The 11,242-nt window shown below is 43.8% G+C and overlaps 1 protein-coding gene across 1 annotated transcript in view; it reads right to left on the bottom strand.

Annotated features, from left to right (window-relative positions):
* Positions 1 to 11,242, bottom strand: part of LOC112069197 (protein sidekick-2-like) — an 87,996-nt gene that overhangs the window by 41,819 nt on the left and 34,935 nt on the right. The window contains 12 exon segments of the mRNA XM_024136491.2: positions 809 to 949; positions 1,204 to 1,368; positions 2,841 to 2,966; positions 3,296 to 3,454; positions 3,950 to 4,087; positions 5,129 to 5,263; positions 5,266 to 5,314; positions 5,506 to 5,549; positions 5,552 to 5,572; positions 5,575 to 5,619; positions 7,185 to 7,286; positions 8,534 to 8,590. Coding sequence (XP_023992259.2) covers positions 809 to 949; positions 1,204 to 1,368; positions 2,841 to 2,966; positions 3,296 to 3,454; positions 3,950 to 4,087; positions 5,129 to 5,263; positions 5,266 to 5,314; positions 5,506 to 5,549; positions 5,552 to 5,572; positions 5,575 to 5,619; positions 7,185 to 7,286; positions 8,534 to 8,590 — 1,182 coding nt within the window.

Below are 11,242 nucleotides of genomic sequence, written 5' to 3' on the forward strand. Positions count from 1 at the left end.
TTAGCGAGAGCTTTGATAAGCTGACTCTATTGGGCCTGGGTCTACAATATGATAATATATTCCCTGCCTATGAGTGAAGTAGGATTCTACGAGAAGGCAAGGGTCCAACCATCAACTACCCCCCTGATATACCAGGCCCCTCCAAAGACATCTGGGAGCGAAGCTGTCATTATGCAAATAGTCACTCTATTTGCAGTCACACTAACAAGCTGATCTGTTAACTAGGACTGGTCCAGTATTCCATGAGGGGGTTACAGGGGGTCTGTGAGAGTATCTTTGTGTGAGAGAGCAGAGAAGAAAGGGAAGCGAGAGAGAAGAGAAGAAAGGACCTCTTGTGTTTCGTTTGTCAGTCAGAAACATGCGCAGTGACCCGCGGGATGCCCTACCCTGGCAGGATTGCCCGTGAACCAGACTGGCACTGACAGTGCCACACAGCAGAGATAAGTGTTGAGCCAGAGGAAATACCTGCTGATTTCAGAGAGGAGCAGACAAGATACTGTAGGCCTTCTACTATACTCCTCCTCTGCTATACTCCTCCTCTACTATACTCCCCCTCTGCTATACTCCCCCTCTGCTATACTCCTCCTCTGCTATACTCCCCCTCTGCTATACTCCCCCTCTGCTATACTCCCCCTCTGCTATACTCCCCCTCTGCTATACTCCCCCTCCTTTCCCCTCTTTCCTCTCCCTATCACTCACTCTCCCTCCCTCCCTCTCTCCATACTACCCAAAACCAAAGCATAACCATAACAAATAGCTTGTTGCCTAGTAATATCAGGTCAATGACATCTTCGTCTCTGCCTCTCACCTGAGTCAGATTTCTTGGCGTACTTCTTGCTCTGTCCTCTGATGATGAGGATGAAGACCAGAAGGAGGATGAAGATAAGACCTACCAGGGCCACCACCACCAAGAACCACCACTCCTCGTAGAATGGCGCCACCTTTTTGGCTGGAGGGGAAGAACACATATAACAACTGGACTAAACACAGGGACAGGGCAGGGAGCACTGATGCAAAGGTAGCATCTGAAAATGACTGTGGTACATTTGTGTTATACTGATTAGTCTTATATTAACATGAAAACCTTAAGCTCAATGGCTTGTGCGTGTCCCAAATAACACCCCTATGAGCCCTGGCCAGAAGTAGTGTACTAGGGAATAGGGTGACATCTGGGACATACTGTAGATATATGAAATAACTCACCAGATATGGAGGCTGAGGGTGGACTAGGAGACCCGTAGCCATAGTCGTTCACGCCAATAACCCGGAAGTCATAACTAACCCCTTGCTTCAGAATGTCCATGTTGAAGGCGTATGACGTCACTTCCTTTGGGATGTCCTTGATCAAGATATCCCACAAGCCCTCATCTGTTGGCAGAGTAGAAGAAGTAGAATGTATTTCAATGAGTAGTAATCAGACATGACAAAACATAGTGGTAAACCAGACTCATTGATATAAAAGCTTATTTAAAAGCCTATGGTATGAAAACAATATGACAATGTCCAAGGTAACTCATACCACATACACATTATGCAAGTTACATATTTTACAGCTTCCATATGGGGCTCTCTGGTCTTTGAGAGGTACAAAAACTGATCTAAAACATGGGTAGGTATGATTCACAAGAGGGACCATTATGGGATGTTTCATGTTTGCTTTTGCAATGGCTGCCAGAATCCATAAGGGCTAAGTGCTAATAACCATAAATATCATTTGGAGTTTGACAGCGTTCATGGAGTGCTCAAGAACATCWGCCAACKCCAGAGTTTATGTAACGTTTATGTCAGTAGTGAAGAAGTGAAGATATGAAGGATCAATTGAATGTGTAGAAACGCCAGCAGTTTTCCCTGACTATGACAGACTGTGCACTAGTAACAAGAAGAGCTGACTAGTCCTACTGATGTGGTTAGGGGCAGGGTCACTTGGACAGTGGCAGGATATTAGGATAAGACAGAGGGTCAGGGGGGTTGGGGTTTAGTGGTATGTGTTTGTGGCATCCTAATCATCCTCTAAGGCCCCCAAACTCATCTCTGGTCCTCCAAGCCAGTTCCACTGCTTTTTTCCCATTGTTCCCCTCTAGTCAGGGACTGATTTAGACCTGGGACACAAGGAGTGTGAAATTAAGTATCAGGTAGAACAGAAAACCATAAGGTTGAATAGCCCTGCTTTAGGGAGATCAATGTAATCCATACGGAGCTAAGCCTCTGCTGCCTAAAGGGGTTTCCCACCATGTCAGTCAGTCCCATACTCTCAACATCTGGGGCTTAGTGCCCCCAAATGATAGTGAAATCCATCCCTCCCTCCCTCTGTGCCTCCCTCCCTACATCCATCATCCATTTATTCCCTCTGTACGGCTGTCCCTGTGCACCGATGACGTGGACGTCGATTATGGCAGCCCCCCGCAACTCTCTGATTCAGAGGGGTTGGGTTAAATGCAGAAGACACATTTCAGTTGAATGCATTCAGTTGTGCAACTGTCAAGGTATCCCCTTTCCCCCCTTTCCCAATCACAGATGAAACGTGATACTACGTCTCAAGCTCTGCTGCACCTCAATCAGTACTCCATTAAAAGAATAGAGAGTGAGCATCACCATCTGTGGAAACACATTGACACTCTATTCTTAGACAGATTATTCCTGTCGAAGCAAGTATCAGGCCCAGGCTAAGAGATTGCATGATTGGAAAGAATGTAAACTGTGAATCAATCTGGAAGTGTCCAGTATGTGAACCAGGACAGGGTTCACTGAAGATGCACTGCTGAGGCTCTTAGTTCCACTAGAAGCTAAAAGGAATAAGTCAAGCAGTGGTGTCCAGTATGTGATGTGTTGTGTGTATATACCTGAAGGTCTGGCCTCGATGACGTAGCGTGTGATAGGCGACCTCCCGGGGTCACCGTTGGACCAGTGGATGGTAAGAGCTGAGCCGTACCGGGAGATGAAAGGCTCTCCAGGGGGSCCCGGGGCTCCTGCGTGGGGTCAACGGTTAGAGAAAGGTTTGAGGGTCAGGCAGCCTCAATATACTTTCAAAAATATTATGGCGCATTCAGGGCCTAATCTTAAATTGAGACCAGCACACTCTGACATTTGTAAATCATGCATTGATGTTAATTGAAGATTTGCACAGAATGTTGAGCCTCTGAACAAGGCAGTTAACCCACTGTTCCTAGGCCGTCATTGTAAATAAAAATTTGTTCTTAACTGACTTGCCTAGTTAAATACATAAAAAAAAGGGGGCATATTGCAAGTTAGAATTTGGGCCTCAGTGAACTATAAAGACAGCCAAAGAGAGACAAACCTTCCCCAGGCCCCATGGTGATGTTAGCCTCCACCTCAGGCCCGTATGTGAACGTCTTGGCCCGGATCCTGAAGTTGTAGGTCACCCCATCAGCCAGGTCCTTGATCTTCATCCAGAATGGGGCCCCTTTGACGTCCACCGTCACTATCTTACTGACGCCTGGGGGGGAGGGGGAGTGAAGACAGTCGGCACAGGCCACGGAAGATTCTAGACAAACACACCACATTTAAAATGTGGCTAATACCCAGGGAATGGATTGGAACAACATGAAACACACACACACACTGACATAGGCACAGTCCAACAGTTGTTGGGACATACATGGGAAATTATTGAAAAGGGTTAACATAGTAACATTATCAAATGATTCAGCTTGTCATTTGGTGTCAACAAACGAAATGAAGGCCACCACTCATTCAGTAATGAAAAAATGTAGTTTTCAATGTAGTTATTAAGTTATTTGGATCGTTGATGTTTAGCCACAAACAGTGAGATTGAGCTCGTGTCCCAAATGACAATCTACTCCCTATATAGGTCAAAAATAGTGCACTACATAGGAAATGGGGTGTCATTTTGGGATGCATATTCAGAAATGTGCATTCATTGTGAATTGTCAGATGTGAGATGTGGGACATGACGAGGTGGGTGTCTTACCGTCAACAGGGGTGCAGGGCTCGTAGACCAGCCGGTAGCCCTCCAGGATGCCGTTGGGGTAGGTAGGCTCGCCCCAGGACACGTTGACCGACGTGGTGGTCAGCTCACTGAAGTGGATGAAGCTGGGAGCGCTGGGGGCTGGAGTTCAAAGGACACACAGGTCAGAGGTTAGGGGTCAAATGTTAAGGGTTAGGGGCCATAGACAGTAGTGCTACATCTTGGATTGTGTACTTTGACAGCCTTTTTATGATGGCCTCAGAACACAGGACAATTTGAGTTATGATTTCTATTTTGAAGATTGGAAAGACATTGCAAAAACTATTTAGGATATGTTGTTTGTTTTTAGTRATTTTCTATTCCCATGACAGACATCATATCGTCAGGCTCCAGTGCCTATAGGCTACAGTGCCATAGACGAGCTTGTGACACTAACACAGTACAGCTAACACAGCTCTCAATGTGTGATGAGCCTCCTGCTACCAGTCCTGTGCATCTCTTCTCCTCAACACGCTTGTCACCTGCTTCCGTCTTTTCCACCAAAAAGGCTAGAGCCCTCTGTATCTACCAGCCCCTTACACCCCTCCACTCCCTCTTGTCAAACACAGAAAACTGCAAACATTTTCCTTTTTACGAGGGGATTGGATGAAACACACATTTCTACAGTGACTGTTCAGAAGGGAGGGAGGAAGACCATTGGAGGGGAAAACTATCTGGCGACTGTCTTCTGTTGCTATTTAGAACACTGAGCCAGAGACAAAGCATTTCCAAGAAACCACAGGAAGGAGCTTGGAGAAAAAAATGACTTTTAGCCTCTAAACATTTTCATACCATCTTATATCAAACAAGACTGCCCAGGGAACCAGCGGATGAGTCAAGAGACTGAAAGAGGTAATAGAAAGGGAACTGATGTTTATGCTGTGTGGTTTCTAACATTCCTGGCTTGGCATGCTGACAGCAACAATTAGGTGCATTGTATAAAAGCTCACAGATAGAAACCCCTGGATGGTTTGTGGGAGTTGGAGGAGGAATTTGAGTCAATAGAATTGCTTTCTTTTCATTTTAAGATAGACAGCTCCTGTGTGTGTGTGTGTGTGTGTGTGTGTGTGTGTGTGTGTGTGTGTGTGTGTGTGTGGTGGTGTGTGTGTGTGTGTGTGTGTGTGTGTGTGTCCCTCCCCTTACCAGCCTGTTGTGTACGGCCCCTGGTTGGGGGGCTTCGGGGCCCGTCCCCTGCTGCGTTGAAGAGGGCCACACTGATCATGTAGGTGGTGTATCCAGTCAGGTTCTTCAGCTTGACCCCTCCCTCTGGCAGGAACGGGTGCGCAGTCTCTCCGTCTCATTCTTGCGCTGGATCTCCCAGAAGTACACCTGGAGGGAGAAGGAGGAGATATGGAGAACATACACATCTTATCCCACAGCAAAGATGGCCTTTAAATCTCACTGGGATTAAAGAGAAGCAACATGTGTAACTGCCATTACATTTGAATGACTTCGATTGGAATTATTTAAATGATAAGAATTCTATGGTAACTCCATCCTTGTGAAACCCTCCTCTTCACCTTGTATCCCTGGATGTCTCCGTTCTGAGTGTCCAATGGAGGAGCTCCCACGTCACGTCCAGCTGGTGGCCGTTGCTGATTGGATGACCACGTTCTGAGGTGGGGCGGTGGGTACTGTGAAAAAATAAAGACGAAAAATCAAGCAAGAAACAACATTAAAAACAGAATAGATTTCAGTGAAACCCTTTTCAGTGTTTTTTTGCCTCACTGTTCCTGGAAACACTTCAACACTATTGTCTATCTGCCTGTGTGTGGACTGGTAGCTGTTTGGCTGAGAACAGGGAAAAACCATCCTCACTGTACACTCCCAGGCTTTCACAGTCAAAGACATGGGGAGTTAGAAAAAGTGAATGCATCCTGAAACCTGAATGAACTTAATGTACCAATTCAATAGATGTTTGCCAAAATCAGCTTGACAAGCAGAATAATCCCCCTGCTTCAGGGAGGACAGATAGTCTATAGTTCTACTGTTCAGGGGACAGATAGTCTATAGTTCTACTGTCAGGGAGGACAGATAGTCTATAGTTTACTGTTCAGGGAGGACAGAGTCTATAGTTTTACTGTTCAGGAGGCAGATAGTCTATAGTTCTACTGTTCAGGGAGGACAGATAGTCTATAGTTCTACTGTTCAGGGAGGACAGATAGTCTATAGTTCTACTGTTCAGGGAGGACAGATAGTCTATAGTTTCACTGTTCAGGGGACAGATGTCTAATTTACTGTTCAGGGAGGACAGTGCTATAGTTCTTGTTCGGGAGTCAGTAGTCTATAGTTCTATCTGTTCAGGGAGACAGATAGTCTATAGTTCTACTGTTCAGAGGAGGCAGATAGTCTATAGTTTTACTGTTCAGGGAGGACAGATAGTCTATAGTTCTACTGTTCAGGGAGACAGATAGTCTATATTCTACTGTTCAGGGAGGTCAGATGTCTATAGTTCTACTGTTCAGGGAGGTCAGATAGTCTATAGTTCTACTGTTCAGGGAGGTCAGATAGTCTATAGTTTACTGTTCAGGGAGGACAGATAGTCTATAGTTCTACTGTTCAGGGAGGTAGATAGTCTATAGTTCTACTGTTCAGGAGTCAGATAGTCTATAGTTCTACTGTTCAGGGAGGTCAGATAGTCTATAGTTTCTACTGTTCAGGGAGGTCAGATAGTCTATAGTTCTACTGTTCAGGAGGTCAGATAGTCTATAGTTCTACTGTTCAGGGGGTCAGATAGTCTATAGTTCTACTGTTCAGGGAGGTCAGATAGTCTATAGTTCTACTGTTCAGGGAGGTCAGATAGTCTATAGTTCTACTGTTCAGGGAGGTCAGATAGTCTAATTCTACTGTTCAGGGAGGTCAGATAGTCTACTAGTTCTACTGTTCAGGGAGGTCAGATAGTCTATAGTTCTACTGTTCAGGGAGGTCAGATAGTCTATAGTTCTACTGTTCAGGGAGGTCAGATAGTCTATAGTTCTACTGTTCAGGGAGGTCAGATAGTCTATAGTTCTACTGTCAGGAGTCAGATGGTCTATAGTTCTACTGTCAGGGAGTCTAATAGTCTATAGTTCTACTGTTCATGTCCTCCGTTGTTTGTTTTTAGGTGATGATTGAAATGACAAGAAAAGCAGAGAGAAAGAGAGAGAGGATTGTGTGTGTGTGTGTGTGTGTAACCTCACTCCCTCACTCTGCGACTTACCTGCCTCTCCTACAAACACTTCCTGTGGTGTGCTGGTTGGTCCCTCCCCCACAGCGTTATACACACTCATCCTGATCTCATAGCGCTTGTGTTTGCTCAGGTCTGGGGAAGAAGGAACAACACTGACATTAACCAACAACCCAGCACAATATTTAATTTCACTTTTATTTAACCAGAAAGGACCCTTGAGGTTAGAAAACTATTTTGGTGGGGCGACCAATACATGCCAGAAAAAACATTTGTTGATTTTGTTCAAATACATGTCGTATGCAGCAGTTAGAGTCTATCCAAGGATTTAATTGAGTTGTTATTGCGTACTGGAAAAAAATACCCTGAAATATGTGACCGTCTGGTTTTGTGCTGCTTAACAAAACAAATACAAGTTCATGAGCTCATGAAACTTGGAATGGACAAGCAAATCTACCAGCTATTCCTATTGAAAATACAATCCAACCACATAGACAGAGCGTCTTTAAATCAGGGCTCACGTAGTGGCCTGTTTGAGCACACTGTCAGAACAGACAAACAAAGCATGTGGCAACGACTCCATTGGACTTAGTTTCACTCTCCATTTCCTCATGACTCCAACTCAAGGCAGCTGACTGTATCATATACATTCCTCATGCCTCCAACTCAAGGCAGCTGACTGTATCATATACATTTCCTCATGCCTCCACTCAAGGCAGCTGACTGTATCATATACATTTCCTCATGCCTCCAACTCAAGGCAGCTGACTGTATCATATACATTTCCTCATGCCTCCAACTCAAGGCAGCTGACTGTATCATATCCATTTCCTCACGCCTCCAACTCAAGGCAGCTGACTATCATATACATTTCCTCATGACTCCAACTCAAGGCAGCTGACTGTATCATATACATGGCTACAGATAAACACTGAGTAACTTATTTCTGCTTTATGACGAAATTGTGTGTGGTGTGAATGTGTATGAGTGTGTCTACCAGCACTAGGGCACTGTGCTGTTCAGTATGTGTTTCATCAGCAGTGAGACAGACCGGTTTCATCAGCAGTGAGACAGACTGTGTTTCATCAGCAGTGAGACAGACTGTGTTCATAAGCAGTGAGACAGACCGTGTTTCATCAGCAGTGAGACGACCGTGTTTCATCAGCGTGGAGACAGATTGTCTTTCATCAGGCAGTGAGACAGATTTGTCTTTCATCAGCAGTGAGACAGACTGTGTTTCATCAGCAGTGAGACAGACTGTTTCATCAGCAGTGAGACAGACTGTGTTTCATCAGCAGTGAGACAGACTGTGTGAGACAGTGTGAGAGACAGACTGTGTGAGACAGAGTGTGTGAGGCGCAGGCAGGCCTGTGAGGACTTACTATCCAGCTCATACTGGGTGAGAGAGGACTCGCTCAGGTTTCTCACGCTGTAGGGGGCTGTGAGGGTGATGGGTCAAACATGAATAGGAGAGAGAGGGCAGTCAGAAGAGAGAGGGGGGTAGAGAAGAGACATGTTATTTTGTTAGTGTGGTACCGCAGTGCCAAGTATAGGTCCAAAAGACCACTTAACAGCTTCTTCCCCCAAGCCATAAGACAGCCAAACAGTTCATCAAATGGTTACCCAGACTATTTGCATTGACATTTTTTAAGCTGCTGCTACTCAGTGTTTATTATCTATGTTTTTATACATACATACATATACACACAAARAKATACATTAATATATATTTATATATGTGTGTGTAACGGTTTTCGTCGTCTGAAGAAGAGTAGTCGGACCAAAGTGCAGCGTGGTAAGTGTTCATGTTTTTTTATTTACACTGAACACAAAACAAAATAACAAGAGAATAAATGAAACCGAAACAGTCCTGTAAGGTGCAGCAACACTAAACAGAAAATAACTACCCACAAAACACAGGTGGGAAAAGGCTGCCTAAGTATGGTTCTCAATCAGAGACAATGATAAACAGCTGCCTCTGATTGAGAACCACACCCGGCCAAACACAAAGAAATACAAAACATAGAAAATGAACATAGAATGCCCACCCAAATCACACCCTGACCAAACCAAAATAGAGACATAAAAAGCTCTCTACGGTCAGGGCGTGACAATTCAGTTGAAGTCGGAAGTTTACATGCACTTAGGTTGTAGTCATTAAAACTAGTTTTTCAACCACTCCACACATTTCTTGTTAACAAAACAATTGTTTACAGACAGATTATTTCATGTATAATTCACTGTATCACAATTCCAGTAGGTCAGAAGTTTACATACACTAAGTTGATTGTGCCTTTAAACAGCTTGGAAAATTCCAGAAAATGATGTCATGGCTTTAGAAGCTTCTGACAGGCTAATTGACATCATTTGATTCAATTGGAGGTGTACCTGTGGATGTATTTCAGGCCTACCTTCAAACTCAGTGCCTCTTTGCTTGACATCATGGGAAAATCAAAAGAAATCAGCCAAGACCACGGATTTTTTTTTTTAGACCCCTTACATTACCACATTAATCTGTACAAACAATAGTACGTAAGTGTAAACACCATGGGACCACACAACCGTCATACCACTCAGGAAGGAGACGCATTCTGTCTCCTACAGACGTACTTTGGTGCGAAAAGTACAAATCAATCCCATAACAACAGCAAAGGACCTTGTGAAGATGCTGGAGGAAACAGGTACAAAAGTATCTATATTCACAGTAAAACGAGTCCTATATCGACATAACCTGACAGGCTGCTCAGCAAGGAAGAAACCACTGCTCCAAAACCGCCATAGAAAAGCCAGACTACGGTTTACAACTGCACTTGGGGAGAAAGATCATACTTTTTGGAGAAAAGTCCTCTGGTCTGATGAAACAAAAATAGAACTGTTTGGCCATAATGACCATTGCTGTGTTTGGAGGAAAAAAGGGGAGGCTTGCAAGCCAAAGAACACCATCCCAACCGTGAATCACGGGGGTGGCAGCATCATGTTGTGGGTGTGCTTTGCTGTAGGAGGGACTGGTGCACTTCACAAAATAGATGGAATCATGAGGCAGGAAAATGATGTGGATATATTGAAGCAACATCTCAAGACATCAGTCAGGAAATTAAAGCTTAGTCGCAAATGGGTCTTCCAAATGGACAATGACCCCAAGCATACTTCCAAAGTTGTGGCAAAATTGCTTAAGGACAACAAAGCCAAGGTATTAAAGTGGCCATCACAAAGCCCTGACCTCAATCATATAATTTGTTGGCAGAACTGAAAAAACGTGTGCGAGGAGGCCTACAAACCTGACTCAGTTACACCAGCTCTGTCAGGAGGAATGGGCCAAAATTCACCCAACTTGTTGTGGGAAGCTTGTGGAAGGCTACCTGGAACGTTTGACCCAAGTTAAAGAATTGAAAGGCCATGCTACCAAATACTAATTGAGTGTATGTAAACTTCTGACCCACTGGGAATGTGATGAAATAAATTAAAGCTGAAATCAGTCATTCTCTCTACCATTATTCTGACATTTCACATTCTTAAAATAAAGTGGTGATCCTAACTGACCTAAGACAGGGAATTTTTACTAGGATTAAATGCAGGAATTGTGAAAAACGGAGTTTAAATGTATTTGGCTAAGGTGTATGTAATCTTCCGACTTCAACTGAATACAGTGGGGAGAACAAGTATTTGTTTCTGTACAAATTAAGTTCTCGTTTTCTGATGTATACAATACTTATGTCATGCATTAAAATGCAAATGATTACTTAAAAATCATACAATGTGATTTTCTGGATTTTTGTTTTAGATTCCGTCTCTCACAGTTGAAGTGTACCTATGATAAAAAATTACAGACCTCTACATGCTTTGTAAGTAGGAAAACCTGCAAAATCGGCAGTGTATCAAATACTTGTTCTCCACTGTATATATATATACACAGTGCTTTCGGAAAGAATTCAGACCCCTTGACCTTTTCTACATTTTGTTACGTTACAGCTTTATTCTGAAATGGATAAAATATTTTCTCCCCCTCATCAATCCACACACAATACCCCATAATGACAAAGCAAAATTAAAAAATATATATTATTTATAATAAAAGAAAAGGGAACATAATT

Source organism: Salvelinus sp. IW2-2015, unplaced genomic scaffold (genome assembly GCF_002910315.2).
Source record: "Salvelinus sp. IW2-2015 unplaced genomic scaffold, ASM291031v2 Un_scaffold928, whole genome shotgun sequence".
NCBI lineage: Eukaryota > Metazoa > Chordata > Actinopteri > Salmoniformes > Salmonidae > Salvelinus > Salvelinus sp. IW2-2015.